Source organism: Herpailurus yagouaroundi, unplaced genomic scaffold (assembly GCF_014898765.1).
Source record: "Herpailurus yagouaroundi ecotype Mexico unplaced genomic scaffold, PumYag 28, whole genome shotgun sequence".
Lineage (NCBI taxonomy): Eukaryota > Metazoa > Chordata > Mammalia > Carnivora > Felidae > Herpailurus > Herpailurus yagouaroundi.
This window is the reverse complement of record NW_024412376.1, coordinates 100,096,186-100,121,251: the sequence shown is the minus strand read 5'-3', so window position 1 is coordinate 100,121,251 and position 25,066 is coordinate 100,096,186. Positions and strand designations below refer to the sequence as shown.

Sequence of the window (25,066 nt, the reverse complement as noted above, 5' to 3'; positions counted from 1 at the left end):
TCTGAGTCTCTATCACCACAGATTAGTTTTGTTTGACTTAGAACCTCAGGGGTGCCTCGGTGGCTCAGTCGGTTAAGTGTCTGACTTTGGCTCAGGTCATGATCTCATGGTTTGTGACTTCAAGCCCTGTGTTGGGCTCTTTGCTGACAGCTTGGAGCCTGGAGCCTGGTTTGGATTAAAAAAAAAAAAAAAAGAACTTCATGTAGAGGGACTCCTATTATATTCACTTTTTGAGGTTTGATTTCTTTCACTCGGTATAATGTTTTGAGATTCATTCATGTTCTTGCACATATCTGTAGTTTTTTCCCTTCTAATGCTGAGCGGTATTCTATTGAATGCATATGCCACAGTTTCTCCATCCACTTTCCTTGTGATGATCATTTGTGTTGTTTTCCCCTGAGGCTATTATAAATAAAGCAGCTATAACATTTTTACACAAGTAAACAAATGGAAATCATGATTTTAAAAGCACAAAACTGATGATACACTGAAGAATGATTGAATCTTGCTAAGTGGCCTGAAAAGTGGAAAGGATATCTCAAAACACAGAGCAAAAAAATATAAAGAGAGAAATTATGATGTAAAAGGCACATTACTTTGAAGATACATCCTAAAGACCTGAAATATGACAGTTGGAATTGCAGAAGGAGAGAAAGGAACAGATAAAGAGAGGTAATAATTAAACAAATAATAATAGAAAATTTCCCTGACCTAAAGACACATGTGCGTCTGCAGATGAAAGGGGTCACTGAGTTCCAGGTAATGTCAATGACATAAGACACATTTAGGCATATCTGAGGAAAATTCCTATAAAGAAAAGATCTTTTAAAACTTTTAGGTGGAAAGAACAAGTTACTTAGAACAAAGGAGACTGTGGGGCTGGGGGAGGAGGAGGAGGAGTGGGGAAAAAGAGAAAGAAGAGGAAGAAGAAGAGAAAAAAGAGGGAGAAGGAGAAGAAAGGTGCAGAAATAAAGCCAAATGAGAACAATCAAAGGCTATTAATTCAGAACTTCTATAGCAAGGGATTTGAGACACCATCACTTGTGTTTGACAGAGACTCAAAGGCAGGCAGAGGAATGGAAAGCTTTATAGTGGGAAAAGGGAATTCAGGTATGCCCTGATTGGAGGTTGCTGGCATGGGGGAGCTGTTGGAAGCTACCTAGAAGTGGGGTATCCTACATATTTGGTTAGGGGAGTGTATTTGGCTTTCCCTGGTTGGGGCAAAAATTAGGGAAGCTGTCAGTAATTAATCAAGTGGTGGCCATTGGGGGTTGATAACTACAGTTGTTTGGCTTCCTGGGATGGTGGCTGCAGATGGTGAGTTGCTTTCCTGGACTGGTTGCTGAAGACTACTTTGTCAGTTTATTTATTTATTTTTTAAAGTTTATTTATTTTATTTTGAGAGAGAGAGAGTGAACATAAGAGCATGAGCAGGAAAGGTGCAGGGAGAGAGGGAGAGAGAGAATCCCAAGCAGGCTCCACACTGTTAGCACAGAACCTGATGTGGGGCTTGAATTCACAAACTGTGAGATCATGATCTGAGCCAAGATCAAGAGTCGGATGCTTAACCAATTGAACCACCCAGGCGCCCCAGGTCAGTTTTATTTTTACATATGGTCTTGTCATTGTCTGTTTGCATACTCAGTCTCTCAAAGAGAAGAAAGAGAATGAGAATGGAGAGAAGAGGGAGGGAGGAAGGAAGGAGGGAGAGGAAGAGAGGGAGAGAAATCACTAGCATTGGACTTCTCATGTGAAATCCTGGAAACTGAAAGACTGTGGAGTAACATTTCTAAGGTTGCTGAGGGAAAAGGACAGTAGCACAGCCCAAATCCCATTCAACCATCAAGATGATAGATATTTGTGAATATGCACAGATTCACAAATATATTACCCATGCACAGCCTCTGAGGGATCAGTGAAGAGTGAGCACTACCAGGGGCACCTAGGTGTCTCAGTCAGTTAAGTGTCCGACTTCGGCTCACGTCATGATCTCATGGTTCGTGGGTTTGAGCCCAGCTCTGTGCTGACAGTTCAGAGCCTGGAGCCTGCTTTGGATTCTGTGTCTCCCTCTCTCTCTGCCCCTCCCCTGCTTGCATTCTGTCTCTCAAAAATGAAGAAACATAAAAAAACTTTAAAGAGGGAGCACTACCAAACAACAAAACAATCAGAGCAGAAACCTCCTATCAAGACAGGGCAGATGAAGAAAGGGGGAATCTGTAATGATTAATTTAGTTTGAATTTATAAAGTAATGTAAGAGAAAAATGACAATGAAGCTGGGAATTAATAGCACAAGTGTTAAATTAGTGATTCCTAAAACAGGGGAGACATACTGCAAAGGAAAAGCAAGTACTTGCTGAAGTGGAACAAAGTGCCAACCTATCTCAGTGCAACTAAGGAATTCAGTAAGGGTGGAAGGGCCAGAAGTCAGTATATTCTCAAGGTCTCAACTAGAAGCAAAGGATGTGGAAATAAAAATATTCTATGCATCTCATTTACTGAGGTAAATGCCTTTACAGAGGCAATGGGGGACTAAAGCATCCAGAAGCGAGGATAGGGCTAAAAACCTGTCCTCATATATTGTTAAAGAAAAAGTGATAGTGATTGTCAGAAAAGGGAAGGTAATCACCAGTTAAGTTGAAAAGAAGATGAGCTTTAATACACTTTTCACACTAGTTAAATTGAAAAGAAATGATGCAGGACATGACAGAACAGCATAATAAGAAATGGAACACCCAGAATGAGCGGCAGAACTCAGGTAAGAATTAGAAGTAAAAAACATCATTTTAGAAATGAAGACTCGATTCATAGGAAACGAGGAGTAAATAGAAGTGACAGATAATGCCTTAAGAGAAATAGAATGAAAAGAAAAAAATTAATCAAAAAATGTGAAAAAATAAATAAAAAGATTTTGATGAAAATTGACTGACATTAAAAGAGGTAAAGATGATCTAACATAAAGACAATAGTAGTGCCCAAGAAAAGAAGCCAAAGGAATAGAACAAGTACAAAAAGTATAATTATAGATAATGTTATTGAAAAATTGAATACTGAAACTATCTACTGAAAGAGCACACTGTATACTGAAGAATATTGACCCAGAATGACTAACACCAAACCTTGGTCTAGTAAAATTACTTGATGTTAAAGGGGAAAAAATTGGAGGGCATCTAGGCAAAAATAGTAGGTGACTTACAAGGAAAAGAAAATTAAACTCTCATGAAATATTTCTCAGCAATGCTTTAGGTCATGAGAAAATGGAACACCACACTGCAGATTCTCAAGAAAAGTGAGTCAAGGATTATTATACCTAACAAAACTGATTTTTCAAACATGAAAGGCACAAGATGTTTCCAACATACAAGAACATTCAAAATTATGTTTTCCAGAAGCCCTTCCTGAGAAACCTATTAAAGAACTAGCTTCCATCAACTAAAACAACTAGAGAGGTTTCAATATAAGAGCCAACAGTGAGCATTACATGTGTATTACTTACAGAACTAAGACTAAATGAGGACTAAGAGGAAGAAAATATATTTTGTAATAGCTCTGGGGGCTCACAATATAGATATAGTCCAATTATGAAAAATGAGAGTAAATGGGAGAGAAATAGCAGGAAAATGCTGAATTCTTCAGCAATCATATGGGGGATGGTAATATTAGTATTGCTATGCCAAAGTTGTTGTGTGTACAATCAGGAGGGAATGAAATGAATAATTTTGGAATATTCTGATTCTGTAATCTGTGTACTTGTGAACCAGGATTCTGGATGTGGAAGTAAGGAGATATAGATGTAATACAGAAGAGGTTAAGTAAAATCACCTAAATTGGAATTTAGTAAAATCACCTAAATTGGAAGTATCAGTATGAACTCCTGACTTATTTTATTCTTTTTTTTTTTAATTTTTTTTCAACGTTTTTTATTTATTTTTGGGACAGAGAGAGACAGAGCATGAAAGGGGGAGGGGCAGAGAGAGAGGGAGACACAGAATCAGAAACAGGCTCCAGGCTCTGAGCCATCAGCCCAGAGCCCGACGCGGGGCTCGAACCCACGGACCGCAAGATCATGACCTGGCTGAAGTCGGACGCTTAACCGACTGCGCCACCCAGGCGCCCCTGACTTATTTTATTCTTAAAATATGTATATATTTCCTAGTTCTGCCCTATGAAAAGGTTCCAAATGTCCAAGACAGTAGCAATGAGCACCCTAGCACTCAGATTGTTATCTGTAAATATCATTCCTAAAAGGAACTAAAGGAACAAGGACTTCTTGGTGAAACAATTGATTCTGAGTCTAGACTAGGAAACACACAAGATGACTCTAGAATAATTTTGTCACACAGCGTTAGCAACATGTGGAATAAATGTAGAGTAAATATGGGTGCTCAGAAAACAGCAGAACATATGCAATCACCTATGCTTTTTTTTTTTTTTCTTCTATAGCAAGGCATATTTCAGCTGGGCACATGGGACAGAGTAGAAAAAGCACCAGGAATAGGATCCCAGGATGACTTCTTCTGCATATCTGTAGGGAAATTGTGAGGGGGTAGAGACCAACTAGTTGGTTATATAAAAATGGGAGTTTCCTGGCCAGGGAAATGGCTTTCATAGCCATTAATATGCAAGAGTTTAGTGAAAACAATTCATCTAGTGGTGTGGACATCTAAGCTAGAGCGGTGTTACCAAAACTTTCATGTGGAAGCATCACTAGATGATTTTGTTAATATTGACAGCTTTGATTCAGTAGGTGTTGGCTTGGACCTAAGGTTTTGCATAGTGATATAAAACTAGGATTTGCTAATTCAGATGTGCCTAGCTAACTTCTTGCTAAGCAACTGAAAAGAGAGAATAAGTTTCCAGTGCCGTGCTTGTTTGTTTTTCCTCCCTGCTGTAAATAAAACCTAAAAACATGTAGATTCTCTTAGAGGTTGGGCAGGGGTAATGAGCAGTCTGGAAGGCAGACAACTTCCCTGCCTAGCTTGTAGCTCTAGGGGAGGTACATGGAATGAGCAGCCAGGAAGGCAGACAAATTCCCTGCCTAGCTTGTAGCTCTAAGGGAGGTACATGGAAAGAACCAGTTTGTGTGTTTGGCTCCTTTTTGCTCTCAGCAAGGTATTACAAACAAAGTTCGAAGTCAGGTTAAAAAGCAAATAGAACGTCTGGAAATTCTTGGGCTTCACTAAGTTGAAAAAGCCAACTGCTTAGGTACCCCTAAACACCAGAAGAGAAGACTTGGCTTAGAGATTTTCCATAGCCCATTAAGGCTTTTTCACAAACATAAATGAACAAGAAAACAACAGAAAACAAAGATAAACTGAGGCAAAAATCAAATTAATAGAGTTCTCTTTTCACTTAAGCCTGTTGCTTCAGATAATCTCAAGATTGTCATCATTAAAAAGATGTTAAGAATGGTTCGAGTGTAGAAGCCAGGGAATAGGCCACGTTTAACAACTGTTTCTGGAAACAACTGTGGGTGTGGTTCCTGGAACCTGAAACTGTCTGGAAGCAGTCAGAGTTTACTAAATATTCAATTTTAAATTACATTTAAAAAAGTAATACTGAAAAGCCTGGCCTACAAAAGCTCTCGATCCAAGTCCAAAGGCATTCCCCCAAAGAGGGAATATTCTCCAACATCCAGTTAACTTGTATTCCTAGGGCAAAGCTGGGGCCCACAGAGTGTAATGGACAATGGAGCTCTTCTCAAAGAGCAGAACCAGGTTCTACCCAAGGAACTTACTCTACTACTAGGGTAATGAGTATTCATAATTCCTGCCCAAGATTCCACCATTGCTATGAACAAGTAACTGCTATGAGTTTCACATTCTTACTTTTTTTGAGTTTTAACCGTGGTTATCCTGTTCCTGTTCCACTGTTGTTTTGTATTACATGTATGGGCATGAGGCAGATAATTTGTTTTATAGTGCATATGGCTCTGGGCCATGAAAAGACATATCCCAATCTGATGGAGAGGGTTGTGCATCATCAGACGTCCTGCTTTTTGGGTTGGTATTGAAACTGAATAGAGAACTGATCTCTCTTCTTCACGGGTAAGAGTGTTTTACTGTAAGAAAGATACACACAGATGTTTAGGTGATCAGAGAGGCAGATTGTAGTAGAAGCCACTGATTGTCCCTTTAAACTCATCTTTTTCTTTTTCTTAGGTAAAAGGCTGCCCAACTGGAAATCAGATTTCCAGCCTCACTGTTGCCAAGCATGGTTATATGACTAAATTCTTGCCAACGGCCTGAGATCTGAATTGAGGTGGGTAATATCCACTTTCCTTAAATTTTTGCCAACAGCCTGAGATCTGAATTGAGGTGGGCAATATCTACTTTACTTTCTTAAAGGATTTCCATGTTCTGGTCTTCTTTTCTTTCCCATACTGAATAGAGGGAACATGCTATTTATCACATACCATGATGGCAAAAATTCAAAAGTTTGACATCCTTTGTAGGCAAGGCTGTAGAAAATTGCATTCCTACACATTGTTGGTAGGAAGTTACCACAGCACTGGCTGATTGATTAAAAACAACTTAAGTGTCTAGCTATAAAAATTAAACTATGACATCCCCTCATTATATGTAATACTCTCCGGTTCAAAAAAATAATGAGGAAGCTCTCTGGACATACATGGTAACATCTCCAAAAAAAGTGAAATAAATTAAGAGGAATAATAATAAACACATATTTATTTGCAGAAAGAAATTCTATAAGGATACATGGGTAATTAATACAATTACATATGAAGATAGGTGACCATATGATTTGACATCCAAATGGAACAGTTTGTACAGTGAAAGGGCGTGTTATTAATAATCACTCCAGGACAACAGATGAAAATGGCACCATCCTGGACAAACGGGGATGCATGATCAACCTATACAAAGGGCACAAAATAGGACAAGAAATATATACGTTTTTATTGTATTTTACAACAGTACCACTCCGTGGTGAATTAGAAATAATTCGGTTTTTAGCACAAGTTTAGGACTGTCGTGAAGAACGAAGAACAACAGTAAACCACAAGTGAGAGGTGGAACTCGATGACAACGCGGTAATTTTGGCTACCCGGCACTTCCTGGAGTTGCACAGGCAACACACGCCTTTGAACTTCATCCGCCAATCCTAAGTGGAAGCGTGCGAGCCTGAGCCCGTGGGAGAATCCTGGGCGGGCCTCAGTCTTGAGTGGATCCTCGCGTCATTCAACTCTGGGGACGGACCTCGAGCCGGCTCTCATAGCGGACGCTCTGGCCCACACAGTCGCTACTCTGTGGCACCTCAGGTTCCCTCTAGCAGCACTCTGGAGGACTACGCTCGTTTTCTTTTTGGGGGTGAGAGGCCCGGTAGCCTCTGCTGAGCTGGAAGAAAGATGGCGGCAGCCGTGCGGCAGGATTTGGCCCAGCTCATGAATTCGAGCGGCTCTCATAAAGATCTGGCGGGCAAGTGAGTATTTCCCAGGGGCCTGGGAGGTGGAGAGGGAACCCACAGACCTGTTCTCTTTGGGTTGATGGCGGCTTTGGGATGTGAGGCCAGGAGCCGGCCTGACGACCAAGGGGGCGGGCCTGAGGTCGTCTGCGGACGCAGATATTAGGAGCAGCAGAAAGCTGGTGCAGGGAACCCTTGGGGCAACAGACCTGGGTGACTGTCAACATATTCTATCTTTGATAGCTTCCTTACCAGTTTCTTAAGAAGCACGGTATGAGAGACGACTGCTCTCACGGCCTTCTTAGCCTTCCCTGGTGCCTCTTTCCATTGCTGCTGGCCTATCACACCAAATTCTGGTCTCTCTTTGGGCCCCCCCCCCCCCCTGTTTTTTTCTTTTTTGATTGAGAGAAAATTATATTCTGGGATTTTGATGAAGAGTTTTCTAGGAGATGGCTTCTTGAGGCTGACGGGAGCTGAGGAGGTATGGCCGCTATCATGATCAGAACTACTTGGACCATCTTCTGTGAGTCCTTGTGTTTTGGGTTCTCTGCACCACCAACTCTGAACAGGGCCACATAGGAAAGTCCTCACTACGTCGGTCAGGATGTCTAGATTCGTGATGTTTGCAGAAATCTGAATTACTTAGGAATTTCTTGGACTTTATGTTGAAGGTTTAGGTCCACTCCACGTTAAAATTTGTGACATGTGCCTGTCATGAAGCAGTTATTCAGTAGTGTTAATCTTAGGTAGGTAGGTAGATATTGTACTTTTTCTCTTTAGATAGATAGATAGATAGATAGATAGATAGATAGATAGATAGATATTGCCCCTTTTCTCTTTGTAGATTATGTAGCACCATTCTTTTCTAATGAACTTGCATTCTGTTTAAAGTTTGAGTCTCAAGTTAATGGTAATATTTACATTCTGACAGCTGAGATCACATTGATCTATATTAACGGGATACACCTGCTCTAACCTGGCCGTTGAAGCCTTGACTGTGCTTTATGTAGGTTCTGCTGTCTTTTCTCTGGTGGTATATGTAATCTAGTTTTATCAGTGGGAAATTTAGCTATGTATCTTGGGTTTAACTACTATGTACCGCAGTTTCCTCCTCATGAAAATGAGGATAATATGACTTATTCTTGTCTGAGGACAAAGTGAGTATGTATATGTATATACACTTATATCACACGTACACTTAGAGCAGTATCTGATGCCTAGTGCCACAAGATTGTCATTGGTACTATTATTATTGTAAAGCAGTTAGTCAATACATATATTGACTTATTCCATGAGTTGTAAATAAGTTGAATGTGTCTTCCTGGCTTAATCCTTTTCACTTGCAGTTTTCACAGATTTGAGTGAAAGTCAAATAAGCATATATTTTTCACCATGCTCAGCTTATATTTCCCCTCATGCTTGCTTTCTTTTTTGTTATGTTGAAGAACACGAAGTACATTATTTATCGGAAGACATACCGTTTTTCAAGTATTCGCAGGATTCTGAAACTTAACCTAAGAATCTACTTCCTCAGCTCTGAATTGGGGATAAACAGTAGTACCTATCTTATAGAGTACTTTAGTTGTTTATTACTATGTAACAAACCAAAAACTTAGTGGTGTGAAACAGTTCTTATTTTTCAGGATTCTCTGGGTTGACTGGATTGTTTTGCTGGTTCAGATCTAGGCTTACTCATGCAGGTGCAGAGTCAGCTGGCAGCTCAGTTGGGGCTGGTGGAATTAAAATATACTCATATATATCAGGCTGTTGGCTGACTGTGTTTCTCCGTGTGGTCTCTCATTCAGTGGTTCCTTACAGAGCCATGGGAGTGTTCCAGAAGGGTGAGAGTGGTAGTTGCTAGACTTCTTAAGGCGAGCCTTGGAAATCTCATAATGTCAGTTCTCTAAAACAGGTCAAAGTAAGTCACATGACCCTCCCAGATTCAAGGGAAGGAGAGATGGAGTCTACCTCTTTATGGGAGGAGTAGCCAAGTTACATTGCAAAGGGGCATGGGCAGATGGGAGTATGATTCATTAGAGGCCATTACTCTAACCATCTACCAGATGAGGTTATTGTGAAGATAAAATAAATAATGTGCTTGATAACTCATAGCCAGTGCTTTCTGAGGAAAGTCTTGGCCTTGCCTGCAGGTATATCTGGTCCTTTATGGACAAGAACATGTCAGGATAATTATTTTCATAACAATACAGTTCTGCCAGCTACATGTCTATGAGGAAAACACTCTTGAAATCTGTCAGTAGTTTTAGGATTTATGTTAGGAATTGAATGACAGAGGAATCCTTGTTAAGGAATGGCAGAGTACATTTGCTCCTAAAATACTGATACTGTGTATTTCCAGCAATTAGCAGAGTATCTGTAACAGAATAGTCCTTTAATAAGTATTGGGTTGAATCATTGAATAGCTAGAAAGGTGTAGAGCTTATATTTGAACCCAGGTTTGTCTACTCTAAAAAGCTTATTTTTAACCTACTTGCCTATACGTCTTTTCTTGTCCAATCTCCAGTAAGAAATGCCTTCTCAAGGGACGCCTGGGTGGCTCAGTCGGTTGAGCGTCCAGCTTCGGCTCAGGTCATGATCTCATGGGTTCTGTGTCTCCCTCTGTCTCTGCCCCTCCTCCACTCATGCCTGTCTGTCTGTCTGTCTGTCTCTTGGTCTCTCAAAAGTAAATAAACAACAACAAAAAAATGCTTTCTCATAACCATGAATTAACAGAACATTCTAAAGTCGATGCAAGAAATTGGCCGTACGAGATTTCATTTTTGCAGATTTTATAAACTGCTTCTCTACGTATTATACATTGTGTTCATTATCCTCATACAAAGCTTTAGAAGAGGAGAACCTTGAAGAGGGAGCATTTGAATAGGTAGCTGTTGTGATAGCCTGTCTTATTTACTTGGCTAAAACCTACTAGTTCTTTGAAACTCAGTTGCAGTGTTATTTCTTCCAAAAAGCCTTCTCTAAACAGCCACCAACACACATTCATAACTACCCTCACAGAGTACCTGGTTAGTTGCTGTTAGCCCAGTGGCAGACAATTTTTACTTCTACCATAGCGCTTGTTTGTTTACTTGTCTGCTTTTTCAGTTGGAATGTGATCTCTTTGAGGACAAGTATGATCTTATAGATTATAGGTCTTTGTTCAGTTAATTCTGTAGAATAGGGCCTTTTTTTTCCTTCTTCTCAGTTCTCTATAAGGAAGGTACCCACAAGAGGATAGCAAGCCTTTGGAGTGTAAACATTTCATTTTACAAGAAGCTGTTAACCTAGAGAAAAGAGAGTAACGGGAGACCTTTTAGCTTTCTTTGACTATTAGAAAGGCTATTTTGCAGAAAAGAAAATAGACTCCTCTATCTTACAGAGGTAGACTTTGGATTAGAACTTTCTAATAATAGAGTGGAATAGAAATGTCAAAAAATGGGGTACCTGGGTGGCTCAGTTAAGCGTCTTAACTTCGGCTCAGGTCATGATCTCGCCTTTCAGGAGTTCCAGCCCGCATCGGGCTCTCTGCTGACAGTGCAGAGCCCACGTCAGATCCTGTCTGTCCCCCTCTCTCTGCCCCTGTCCCTTTCGTCCTCTCACTCTCTCTCAAAAAATAAATAGACATTAAAAAAAAAATGTGAAAAAATGGAGGACACACACACATATTAGAGGATAGACTGTTTAATCTCCAAGGCCCCTTGTAACTCAGATTCTCTGGTTCTCTGTTATTCCCACATACAAGTTTTAGTGGTTCCCATCTCAAGAGTGAAGTTCCTTATCATATAGTGTTATGTTTGTTTACATCTTTGCTTACATATTTTAATCCTTAACAAGTAATATTTACATTACATATGAGAAAACTGAAGTACAGAGGTGAAGTATGCTCGAGGCCACATAGCTAGTGGCAAGGCCATGATATATCCTATCTGTTTGGCTCATAGCCCTAAACTCTAAGCACATGTACCTTTTGGACTTATATTATTTTCCCCAAACTGGACTACATTTTAGGTAGTGATTTTTTTTTGAGGGGGGGGCCTAGAATACCTGTCTGCCTCTACTCTTTCCCACTTGACACTATGTTGAAATATTTAGAATGCTTAAAGACCAACCTCATTTAGGAAATTATTCCTTCTAAGTATATTAGCACGTACCTGTCTTTGAGATTTTGTGTTTAATTTTCTGAAACATCTTTATGATATATCTGTGTGGATTTGTTTTATTTTTTATTTATTTAAGAAAATTTTTAATGTTTATTTTTGAGAGAGAGAGAGAGAGAGACAGAGCACGAGCAGGGGAGGGGCAGAGAGAGAGGGAGACATAGAATCTGAAGCAGGCTCCAGGCTCTGAGCTGTCAGCACAGAGCCTGATGTGGGGCTCGAACTCACGAGCTGTGAGATCATGCATGACCTGAGCTGGAGTTGGCCACTCAACCGACTGAGCCACCCAGGCACCCCATGTGTGGATTTGTTTTAATATTTATCTGTCATTTGGCTTTTGCTGTGAAATAAACCACTCTAAAACTTAGTGGATTAAAACAACAGTCATTTACTTTCCTTATAATTAATTTGGTTGGCAGTTTGGGCTGGGCCCAGCTGGATGGTTCTCTGTTCCACATGGTCTGGGTTCCACGTGAGCTCCTACATGTGTCTGTAGTCAGCTGCAGGGCAGGTAGGCAGTACTGCTTTGGTCTGTTGGCTGGGGCAGTGGAGGTGACTGGGCTACATATTTCATTATCCAGTATGTTAGCCTGAGCTTGTTCATGTGGCCACAGCAGTGTTCCAAGAGAAAAGGATACATACAAGACCTCTTGAGGTCTGTCTAGGTTCAGAACAAGCACTTCACTTCTATTAAATTCTGTTAATCAAAACAAGCCAAGATCAAAGGGTGGGGAAAAAAACTCTACCTCTTGATGTGAAGAGCTACAAACTCACATTCCAAGAGGGCATAGATACAGGAGGTGAAAGGATTGTGTTTTGGGCTCCTGGGTGGTTCAGTTGGTTAAGCATCCTACCACCTCAGGTCATGATCTTGCCGTTTGTGAGTTCGAGCCCTGTGTCAGGTTCTGTGCTGACAGCACAGCCCTCAGAGCCTGCTTCAGATTCTGTGTCTCCCTGTCTCTCTGCCCCTCCCCCGCTCACACTTTCTCTCGCTCTCTTTCAAAAATAAATAAAAATTAAAACTTTTTTTTTATAAAGAATTGTGGTGTTTTGTTTTGTTTTTGTTTGTAAATTTTGCATTATCCTGGCTGTGCTTCATTGCAGTTGTTGAATCGGATAGATTAGATTCTTTCATGGTCCTGAGATGTTTCAGCTATATATCTTCAAATGTTGCCTGTGTCCCATTCTGTTTACTTCTCTAGGACTTCAGTGAAATCCCTATTAGTTAGGCCCTCTTACTAGGACCTTTACGTCTGTTACTCTGTCTTCTGTACTTACCATTTCAGTGCTTTATTCTGGGTAGGTTTTTCTTTTATTTTTTTATTTTCTTTTATTTTTTAAAATTTTTTAAATGTTTTTTTTCCAATATATGAAATTTATTGTCAAATTGGTGTCCATACAACACCCAGTGCTCAAAGGTGCCCTCCTCAATACCCATCACCCACCCCCCCTCCCTCCCACTCCCCATCAATGCTCAGTTTAAATGTTTATTTTTTGAAGGAGAGAGAGACAGAACATGTGGGTGGGGAAGAGACAGAGGGAGACACAAAATCTGAAGCAGGCTCCAGGCTCTGAGCTGTCAGCACAAAGCCCGACACGGGACTTGAACCCACAGACTGTGAGATCATGACCTGAGCCAAAGTTGGATGCTTAACTGACTGAGCCACCCAGGCGCCCCTAATTCTGGGTAGATTTTTCTGACCTGCTCCTAGTTTATCATTTCTTCAAAAGTGTCATCTGCTCTTCAGATCATCATTGAATATTTAAGCTTGGTTATAGTATTTTTTAATTCTATAGTTTTTGCTGGTTCCTTTTTCTTTTAAATATATTTTTAAAATTTTTAATGTTTATTTATTTATTTTTGAGAGAGAGAAAGAAAGAGTGCAAGTGGAGGGGCAGACAGAGAGAGGGAAATAGGATCTGAAGCCAGCCCTGCACTCACAGCAGAGAACCCAGTGCAGGGCTTGAACTCACAAACCGCAAGGTTGTGACCTGAGCCAAAGTCGGACACTTAACCGACTGAGCCACCCGGGCGTCCAGTTTTTAAAAGTTTTTGTTCTAAGTAGGCCCCACGCCCAACACAGGGCTTGAACTTACCACCCTGAGATTGAGAGTCTGAGCCAGCCAGGCATCCCAGTGGTTCTCTTTACAAATGACACTTTTTATGGTTTTCAGTTTCTTGCTGAAACTTTTTTTTTTTAATAGTTTATTGTCAAGTTAGCTCACATACAGTGTATACAATATGTTCGTGGCTCAGGAATAGATTCCTGTGATTCATAACTTACAACACCTGGCGCTCATCCGAACAAGTGCCCTTCTTAATGCCCATCACCCATTTTCCCCACCTCACCCACTCCCTATCAACCCTTAGTTTGTTCTATGTACTTAAGAGTCTCTTATGGTTGGCCTCCCTCTCTGTTTGTAATTATTTTTTTTCTTTCCCTTCCTCTATGGTCTTCTGTTGAGTTTCTCAACTTCCACACTTGCTGAAACTTTAAAGCTTGAGTTTATCTTTGTAAACATATAATTGTACTACAGTCTTTCTGATCGCTCCAGTACCTGGAGTCCCTGCTTGTTGCTATTGTCTATTGCTTTTGTTGATTCTAGTTCATATTGTCATGTGCCTTGTAATCTTTGTTGGGCAAGTTATTTAAAAATATACTTTTAGAAACATTTGGAGGCTTAGAATGTAATCTTTCAGAGAGGATTTTCATTTTCTTCTGCCAGTCGCCTGAGGGTTACCTAGCTATGACAAAGGCTTCAGAATTTTTTGGTTTCCCTAGATGATCCTTAGTAATCTTATTTCCAAAGTGCTAGTGTTTCCTCTTTTGACAAGCATGGGATTCTCTCTCTCCCTCTTCCTCTGCCCCTCTGCAACACACGTACTCTCTTTCTCTCAAAATAAATAAAACTTAAAAAATATAAAAATAGGGGCGCCTGAGTGGCTCAGTCGGTTAAGCATCTGACTTCGGCTCAGGTCATGATCTCACGGTTCGTGGGTTTGAGCTCCACATTGGGCTCTGTGCTGATGGAGCCTGCTTCGGATTCTGTGTCTCCCCCTCTCACTGCCCCTCCCCTGCTCACGCTTTGTCTCTCTCTCTCTCAAAAATAAATAAACATTAAAATGTTTTTAAATAAATAAATAAAAATATATATGCGTGTATACAGATACGTATATATTTTAAAGTACATTGCATTAAGTACATTACTCTTAACGGTAGAGACCAGTATGTTTTCTCACATACATACATATGTAACAACTTAATCCAGAACAAGCTGGGGAATATTTACAGCATGCCCAGTGGTTCCCTCATGTCCCTTCCCAGTCACTACCCAGTCACTAGGAATAGATGAGATTAGTTCTTCTATATCCCTACCAACACTCAGGTTTGTTAGTGTTGTTAAAATATTACTCATTCTAGTGGAAGTGTAACGGTATTTCCTGTGCTTATAATATGCATTAACCTAATGAGTATTGAGGTTGAGTACCTTTTAGTATGCTTAATGGGCATTTGGATATTATCTCTAGTGAAGTGCCTATTTAAACATTTGGTCTGTTTTTTAATTGGGTTGTTTTTTACTGATTTACAGGCATTTTAAATATATTCTGGATAGGAGGGTTTTAGTTTTTTTGTTTTTTTGCCAAATAACACGGATTACAAATCCATGGATTACAAATATCTTTACTGGCTTTCTTGTTTTACTTTTTTTTTTTTTTTTAAGAGTTCAGCTTTTTATTGAACAGATTACAGAAGAGGCATAGTGAAAGAGACCAAAGCCCATGACATCAGACTCCTCTGATTCTCCTTTCTTGGCTTCCACTTCCTTCACAGCAAGGGACTGCAGTAGTGGAAAAAGCGGGACCTCCTGTGGTGTAGCACTAGTTGCTGGGGCGGGTCCTCTAGCCCCTACCTTGCTGATGAGGCTCCTGATGCTGACATTGGCCAGGGCCTTTGCAAGCAAGCCGTGCCAGAAAGGTTCAACATTCACACGTGCTGCTTAACGAGGGCATTGATCTTTATCCATCACCATCACCTCATTGTTCTGCAGGATGAGGGCGGAGTTGCTCCTGGCCAGCTCCAAGACGGGGGCCATGGAGCGGGTAAGTGCTAAGCAAGTTCTGAGCGAAAGAGTCATGAGCCAGTGCTGAGCGCTGAGCACTGAGCGCTGAGCGAGCTGGTGCTGGGGCTCCCGGTGTGCTAGTGCTAGTCTCAGGATGAGATGAGGGCCTTACCCCAGCACGGCATTAGATTCCTCAGAAGGACTGAGCATCTTAGCAGGAACAGAGGAAACAATGCGTCACTTTTCTAATGGAATTTAATGGCTATTGATAGATATTCTTAATTTCAAAGAAACATCTGTTTTTTTATTCTTACAAAATTTTGTTTCTTGTGGTAAGAACTTTTAAGAATTACTCTTTTAACACCTTTCAAATATGCAATACACGGTATTATTATCACCAGGATGTACATTATATCCCCATGACTTATTTATATTGTAATTAGAAGTTTGTACATTTTGACCTCTTTCACCCATTTTGCCCATTCCCCTTTCCATGCCTCTGGCAACTACCAACATGATCCCTGTATCTGTGAGCTTGGTTTTGTTTTGTTTTAGATTCCACTGTAAGAGAGATCATTTGGTATTTGTCTTTCTCTGTCTAACTTATTTCCCTTAGCATAATGCCCTCAAGATCCATCCATCTTGTTGCAAACAGCAAGATTTCCTTTTTTATGGCTGAATAATATTCCATTGTGTTTACATACCACATTTTCTTTATCCATGCATTCATTGATGGACACTTAAGTTGTTTCCATATCTAGGCTATTATAAATAATGCTGCAGTGAACATAGTAATTTACATGTCTTTTCAAACTAATATTTTCATTTTCTTTGGATAAATACCCAGAAGTAGAATTGCTGGATCACAGGGTGGACTTTTTATTTTTTATTTTTTTATTTTTTAAGAGAGAGAAAGAGAACAAGTGGGAGAGGGGCAGAGGGAGAGAGAGAGAATCTCAAGCAGGCCTCACACTCAGAGAGGAGCCCGTCATGGGGCTGATCCCGTGATCCCGGGATCATGACGTGAGTTGAAATCAAGGAGTCATACACTTAACCAACTAAGGTACCCAGGGACACCTATTTTTTTTTTTTTTTTTTTTTAAGGAAACTTCATATTGTGGGTTTGTTTGTTTGTTTGTTTTTTTGAGGAACCTTCATACTGTTTTCTATAGTGGCTGTACTAATTTACATTCCCACCAACAGTGCATGAAAGTTCCCTTTTCTGCACCTCTTCACCAACACTTGTTCTTCTCTTTTTGATAAAAGCCATTCTAACAGGTATGAGGTGATATGTTATTGTGGATTCGATTTGCACTTCTCTGATTATTAGTGCTGTTGAACATTTTTTTTTCATGTGCCTTTTAGCCATCTGTATATCTTCTTTGGAAAAATGTCTATTCAGTCCCTCAGTCCCTCTGCCCATTTTTTAATCACATTTTTTTTTTTTTTTTGCTATTGATTTGTATGAGTTTTTAAAATATATTTTGAATACAAACCCCTTCTCAGATACATGATTTACAAGTATTTTTCTCCTATTCTGTAGGTTGCCTTTTTATTTTGTAGGTGGTTTCCTCCACTTGAAGCTTTTTAGTTTGATGTAACTCCATTTATTTATTTTTGCTTTTGTTGTCACTGCTTTTGGAGTCAGATTGAAAAAGATATTAATAAAACCAGTGTCAAGAGCTTACCACCTGTGTTTTATTGTAGGAATTTTATAGTTTCAGGTCTTACATTGAAGTCTTTAATCCATTTTGAGTTTATTTTTGTGTATGGGGTAATATAGTGGTCCTGGTTCATTTTTTTGCATGTGGTTGTCAAATTTTCCCAGCACCATTTATTGAAGATACTGTCCTTTCCCCATTGTATATTCTTGCCTCTTTTGTTGTAAATTAATTGACCATATGTGTGTGGGTTTATTTCTGGGCTCTCTATTCTGTTCCATTGATCTATATGTCTGTTTTTATGCTGATACCATACCATTTGATTAGTGTAGCTTTGTAATAACTTGAAATCAGGACTGTGATGCCTCCAACTTTGCTTTTTTTTCCTCAGGATTGCTTGGTTATTTGGGGTCTTTTATGGTTCCATACAGATCTTAGGACTATGTATTCTATTTCTGTGAAAAATGCCTTTGGAATTTTTTTTAATGTTTGTTTATTTTTGAGAGAGAGAATGCGTGAGCGCTCACGAGTGCACATGTGAGCTGGACAGGGGCAGACAGAGAGGAAGACAGACAATACTGAGCCGGCTGTCTCTGTGCTGTCAGGCTGACACAGGCTCAGATCTCACAAACCATGAGATCATGACCTAAGCTGAAACAAGAGTTGGGTACTTAACCAACGGAGCCACTTAGGCGCCCAGGAACTTTGATAGGGATTTCATTAAATCTGTAGATTGCTTTGGGTAATATGGGCATTTTAACAATAGTAATACTTTCAATCCGTGACCATAGAATATTTTTCCTTTTATTTATATCTTCAATCTCTTTAATCAGGGTCTTCTAGTTTTCAGTGTACAAATCCTTCATCTTGATTAAATTTATTCCTAGTTATTTTATTCTTTTTGATGCAGTTGTAAAGAGGATGTTTTTTCTTTCTGATAATTTGTTATTAGCATATAGAAACACAGCAGATTTTTGAGTATTGATTTTGTACCCTGCAACTTTACTGAATTCATTTATTTTAACAGTTATATTTCTTATATTGTTTAGTTTTATTGCAACATTTGTTTTATTATAATTTAATGTGTGATAATATTATTTGAATTGTAAATTTTTATTTGCCTAACTGTATTATAATATCTTCAAAGACTAAGGTTATTTAAAATTCCTTTAGTGTCATACACAGAATCTTATATAGCATTTTAAAAACCCTAGGTGCTGAATTTTGGATGATTTTATATGGCAATATTAAATAATTATTTAAATCCTTGATTTAAATTAGGTTTGTTAGTCATTCCATATTATTGTGAAAAAGTAATTTCTTATTCTTAGATACTAGAATTTTAAAAAAGTTATTTTTAATGTTTATTTATTTTTGAGAGAGACAGAGTGCGAGCAGGAGAGGGGCAGAGAGAGAGGGAGACACAGAATCCGAAGCAGGCTCCAGGCTCCAAGCTGTCAGCCCAGAGCCTGATGTAGGGCTTGAACTCATGAACTACGTGATCATGACCTGAGCCAAAGTTGGATGCTCAACTGACTGAGCCACCCAGACGCCCCTTAGATACTAGAATTTATATATTAGAGAAGGAGCAAGTTAACATCTAGCCTTAACTCTGCACCTCACTTTCTTAGTCCATAGAAGTTGAGAGTTTGAGTAGGCAGTTTGTAATTCTCTGGCAAGTTGTATGATGTGGTTAATATAAAACTTTTGTCACTTTTTAGGTTTTTTTTGGGGGGGGGGATGGTGTTTTTCTATATAGATGATAATTATGAAGTAATGATTTAAAACTTAGGTTAATCAGAAAATTTCTGTGAGGGGCGCCTGGGTGGCTCAGTTGGTTCCATGTCCGACTTCAGCTCAGGTCACGATCTCTCAGTCCGTGAGTTCGAGCCCCACGTCGGGCTCTGGGCTGATGGCTCAGAGCCTGGAGCCTGCTTCCAATTCTGTGTCTCCCTCTCTCTCTGCCCCTCCCCCGTTCGTGCTCTGTCTCTCTCTGTCCCAAAAATAAATAAACGTTAAAAAAAAATTTTTTTTTAAAAAGAAAATTTCTGTGAGACATTGTCATCTTTTTTTTTTTTTTTTAAATTTTTTTTTCAACGTTTATTTATTTTTGGGACAGAGAGAGACAGAGCATGAATGGGGGGGTGGGGCAGAGAGAGAGGGAGACACAGAATCGGAAACAGGCTCCAGGCTCTGAGCCATCAGCCCAGAGCCCGACGCGGGGCTCGAACTCCCGGACCGCGAGATCGTGACCTGGCTGAAGTCGGACGCTTAACCGACTGCGCCACCCAGGCGCCCCGACATTGTCATCTTTGAATGTAATGTTAGTATAAAATAATTTATGGGGATCTAAAATTAAGAGGGCTTAGCCATGAATGTGAAGAATATGAATATGAAGAATAATAAAAAAAGAATAAACCATTGAATATATTAAATAAAAGCATACCCAGAGCAATAAAGTAGATATATAAATATAGATATGGGAAATCATATATGTGCACATCTGTGTATGTTTATGTATAGAGAAAATGAGATATTCCGTAATGAATTTTCAGATGGCTGAATATTCTTCCTCAAATTTTAAAAACAATTTAAAAAATAATTTTTATTTTAAATCTTAATAATATTTCCTTGCTTTATTAGAGTAGTTTCTCTCTTCTTTTGGAGTTCACTGTCTTTTCTTTCTGTATACCTTTCTTACAAAGTCAGTTTGATTCATTGTGTTTTTGAGAAATCATATAACCAAGGTTGTGAGAATATTGTATGGGTTGAGAATCAGTAAATGTTGAATGGTAGCTTGAAGGTGTGCTTTAAAAATACAAATCATAAATTTGAATGAGTTTGGGCTCTATTCATATACATATTTTTTCCTATTTGTATATTTTTTTCTTGAGTATATTCTGGATGATTTTCTGAATAGTTGAAGTGCTATTAGTTTTGTAAAATGCATTAGCCAATGCTTTTTAAATTTTTTTTAACGTTTATTTATTATTATTGAGAGACAGAGAGAGAGCATGAGCATGGGAGGGGCAGAGAGAGGAGGAGACACAGAATCCAAAGCAGGCTCCAGGCTCTGAGCTGTCAGCACAGAGCCCAAGGCGGGGTTCAAACTCACAAACCATGAGATCATGACCTGAGCCAAAGTCAGACGCTTAACTGACTGAGCCACCCAGGTGTCCCAGCTAATGCTTTTTAAAAAATTTTTAATGTTTATTTTTGAGAGAGAAGGAGAGCATGTATGAGTGCATGTACAAGTGCACAAACGTGAGTGCATGTGTGAGCGGGGGGAGGGGCATAGAGAGAGGGAGACAGAATCCTAAACAGGCTCCGTGCTGTCAGCCCAAAGTCCAGCATGGGGCTAGAACCCATGAGCCGTGACATCATGACCTGGCCTGAAGTTAGATGATCAACCAACTGAGCCACTCAGGTGCCCCTAACTAATACTTTTAATAAATATTACCATAAAGACAAAAGGGATAAAATATAGTATAATACTTGTGTACCCACCACTCAGTTTAAGAAATAAAATACTGTTTTTTTAAATTTACTAAAATGTTGAATATTTGAGTGCTTGTGATATGCTGCTCTAGGCATTGTGTATATAGCAGTCAACAAAACAAACAAAAATCCTTGTCCTTGTTGAGTTTACATTTTAGGAAGGAATTTGCCATTGCCTGATAATTGTCATTGTTCCTATTTTTAGCATTTCCCCCATCCTTTTTAGAGTGCTGATTTCAATCTTATGTGCTCATGAATATTAGAATAGTTATTAGAAATGATTGCAGATAAAGAATATATAGGCACCATCTGACAACATAAAGGGTGTTGTATCAGTACATTTGGCTTGGTGAAGTTTATTTGGTACATACGAAGACATTTAATCTCTAATATTTGGTTTCACTGCCTAGTCAACACTATCCTATTGTTGGTGACCCTAGTTTCATTAGGTCCACAAGAGGAAAGCATTCTGGGTCACCTCATATAACATTCTTGTGTGTCTGTGTAATACACAGTTGAAGTATAGTTTATCTTTTAAGGCATTTGAAAGAAAGTTGACTTTTTAGTTTAAATTCCAAACTAAAACTTTTTCCAAAAAAAATGGCACCTTAGATCCAGTAACTGAGAGTTACAGATTCACTCTTTCTTGTGATGGGCTTGAAAACTTTTTTTCTTTTTTTAAAGTAAGCTGTATCCCCAATGTGGGGCTTGAACTCACAATCCCTGAGGTCAGGAGTTGCATGCCTAACCAACTGAGCTAGCCAGTACCCGGGGGTTTGAAAACTTAAAAAATTGTGGTATACTGTAGAGGAAATTAGAAGTGGCACCTTAGAATTTATAGACTGGGAACCTACAACAACAACAACAAAAATCTGTGGTGTACTATAAATAAAAGCACAAACTAGGGCATTATGAAAGAAACCAGCAGAAATAGAAATGAATAAACATCAGATTAGCATTAGAATATATAGTGTCCTCTGAAGATTCTTTTTATTTGGTATTGTTTCAGGTATCGTCAGATCCTGGAAAAAGCCGTTCAGTTATCTGGGGCAGAACAACTAGAAGCTTTGAAAGCTTTTGTGGAAGCAAGTAAGTAGAACGAAAATTCCACGTCTGCCTTGTATTATTGAGTTAGGACTTCAAAGCTTGCTCAAGCTTGTTTTATATCAAATTATCAATATAATTTTCATTGAGATTAAATTAAATATGCATTGACATTGATTGATTTTAGAATTTAAACTATTTACAACTTGATTATTTTTCAGTAAGTTGTCTTCAGAGTTACATTACCAATTAAGGTTTTGTATAGTTATTCATACAGTCACTGATGGAAGGCAATATAGCATAATGATAAAGAGAATAGTCTAAATTCAACCTGGTCTGCTGCTTTATTGAGTAAGTTAGTTCCTTTGTGCCTCCTTTTCCTTGTCTCTAAAATGAGGGATTTGATAGCAACCCTGTAGAAGTGTTGGGAGTTTAAATGAGTTAATATACATAGTAAAGTGCTTAGAATAGTACCTGGCATTTAATAAGTGCCATGTAATTGTTAACTGTTATTAACGTTAAGAACATTCCTTTTGAATGGGAACTAGAAATTTCCATTCTTCAAAACACTCTCTCCCACTTCCTGACTTTAAACATATCCAGTTATCTTGAAAATGACTCAAAATTCAGGCTTGAATTTATGCTCAGTTAACAGTGTTAATGATACTTGAGAGTGCTTTCATGCACATTATCATGAGAAGTGCTAGTGTGTGTGGTAATTTCTTTCTAACAGCTGAAAGTGCCTAATGGCACTTATAATGAAACTGTTTGCTCAGCTGCATTCAGTATTATCCAATAATGAATTCTAATTAATACATCATAAACTGATGACAAGCTTTGTTACAGGTTACTGTAAGTTACTGCCTCAAAAATTGTGGCCTGCAATGTGTGATGAACTGACAGTGCTGTTAGGAATGGTTTTATTGAGAACATTGCAATATGATAGCGAAAGAATAATGATTTTTATAAACTTTGATCTTTATATAAACTTTGAATCCACTGAACCACCAAGAAAAGCAGTCTACTGTTAAAATCCTTTATATTGACTGAACAGTTTTTTCCCCAGTAACTGTTGTTTTGAGACTTAATTTATCTGAGTAGTGGTCACAAGCATGATGTATCTTTTAAACTATAATAATAATGATCATAATAGTGAACATTTGTTGAGTGCTTTGTGCCACATGTTGTTCATAGTGCTCTCTATATATTGCATTTGAGCTTCACAGCATCCTTATCCACATTTTACAGATGGGGAAACAGAAGCACAAAGAGGTTAAGTTTCTTGTGTGAGGGCATCTAATCATGCGTGGCCTCAGAGCTTTCTTCCTTAATCACATACAGTAATAAAATGTTTATAAATAGTGTCATTAAGTATGTCTGTACATCTGGTGCTGACCTCAGTTATTATTTGTTGTTTTTATTAGGAAAGTACAAGTGTCAGTAACTGTCACTACTTGCTTTATTTAAATTTCATGAAAATTATTTCACTGTTTCTTCTTTAACTCCTTTTTATAACGAGATAGGATGAAAGATGAAAGTATAGATGTTTCTGTACCTTCCCTTTGTGGAAGAATAAAGGAAGAGAAAGGAAGATATAAAATTCTTAAATGTAAAACAAAACTTTTCCCAGCCACTTGTTTTAGGAAGATATAAAATTCTTAAATGTAAAACAAAACTTTTCCCAGCCACTTGTTTCTTAGAAAACTTAAGGGACTTTTACTGGTGTAGTATTTAATGGTGTAGTCATTATATAATCAAATAATTCTGCATAAGGAAAACCGATTCTGTTATATAAGATGATACGCGTTTGGAAATCCCCGAATAATGCATTGAGGGTTGTACTAATATATATTGTTTTTAATAATAGTTTTAGGTAAAAACTGATGGCTTAATGAAAATTTGTAAGTTATTCATATTTTTTTATCTCTCTTTTTTTTTGACAAGTGGTGAATGAGAATGTCAGTCTCGTGATCTCTCGACAGTTGCTGACTGATTTCTGTACACATCTCCCTAACCTGCCTGATAGCACAGCCAAAGAAATCTATCATTTCACCTTGGAAAAGATCCAGCCTAGAGTCATTTCATTTGAGGAGCAGGTAAAAATCTATAACAGTGAGTTTTGAACATGAGATAGCAGTAATTATTTTGAGAGATATTATTACATTTTTAAAGGAGGTGATCATCCAATTTTATTTTTGGCAAAACAGTGTGCCAAACAGCATGTTACAGTGTAAAAACTCCAGGATGTTGTAACTCCAGCTGACATTTGCTCAGATATTACAATTTGATTTATGAATCAAATATTATTCTTTAGACAATTTTTAAAAATCAGTAAAATTGCAGACTCTGAGTGGCAGAGCCAGGATTCAGTTCTAGATCTTTGGTCTTTGGAACTTTAGGCTTAGTCACTAACTGCCTTCCAAGTTTAGAAATGAGCATATTAATTTCCACAGTGAGGAGACTAGCTTGCACAGCATGCAGGTTCTTTGTTTTTGAAGAGGAGGGATAGGGTGGTGAGTAGTCTGTAGTGGCCAGGCCAAGTCTGAACAGCTTAACTATATTCTTCGGTGAATAGGGTCTCAGGGGTCAATGGCCTTAAATAGATTAAAAACCCTGGGACCACAGTTCAGAGAAGAATAAGTTATTCTATCCTCATTTCTGTTGGGAATAAAAACAGATTGTAAAAGTAAAAACTAATACAAGTTAAAAAAAGAAAAAGTCAGTAAAATTGTTAATAAGGCTGAAACCTTAGGAAAACACCAGTGTTATATATGCAGTTAACATAAACATAAAACTTAATATTTAAATTAAATTATTGCCATAATCCACATTGCAGAAATGTGTTAATTTCAGTTCAGTATTTTGATATTCCATGAATTCAGAATTCATTAAAAAAAATTTGGGGTGGTCTAGATAAATTTGCGCTATTTACTTGCTATCTTAGAATGTTGAATGAAAACATTATCACAATAGATAAACTTACCATCCATTTATTTTAATTAGTTACTAATGTCAGTTGAAATAATTTAAAATGTCTACCTACTATTTCAGGTTGCTTCCATAAGACAGCATCTTGCATCCATATATGAAAAAGAAGAAGATTGGAGAAATGCAGCCCAAGTGTTGGTGGGAATTCCTTTGGAAACAGGACAAAAGTATAGTAAATAGTGGATATTGGATGGAGATGTATATAGGATATGTATCGTTGTTCATGTGTGGGT

The 25,066-nt window shown here is 38.5% G+C and overlaps 1 protein-coding gene and 1 pseudogene across 2 annotated transcripts in view; one reads left to right on the top strand and one right to left on the bottom strand.

The window, feature by feature from the left end:
* Nucleotides 1–7,168: 7,168 nt before the first annotated feature.
* Nucleotides 7,169–25,066, top strand: part of COPS4 (COP9 signalosome subunit 4) — a 41,414-nt gene continuing 23,516 nt past the window's right edge. Inside the window, exons 1-4 of one of the 2 annotated variants that reach the window (XM_040479545.1) lie at nucleotides 7,169–7,441; nucleotides 21,811–21,890; nucleotides 23,790–23,941; nucleotides 24,897–25,000. In XM_040479545.1, coding sequence (XP_040335479.1) covers nucleotides 7,368–7,441; nucleotides 21,811–21,890; nucleotides 23,790–23,941; nucleotides 24,897–25,000 — 410 coding nt within the window. In that variant the 5' untranslated portion in view covers nucleotides 7,169–7,367. The remainder of the gene's footprint in view (nucleotides 7,442–21,810; nucleotides 21,891–23,789; nucleotides 23,942–24,896; nucleotides 25,001–25,066) is intronic. The other variant, XM_040479543.1, reaches the window with a different exon arrangement.
* On the bottom strand, nucleotides 15,215–15,675 carry LOC121033377 (60S acidic ribosomal protein P1-like; annotated as a pseudogene).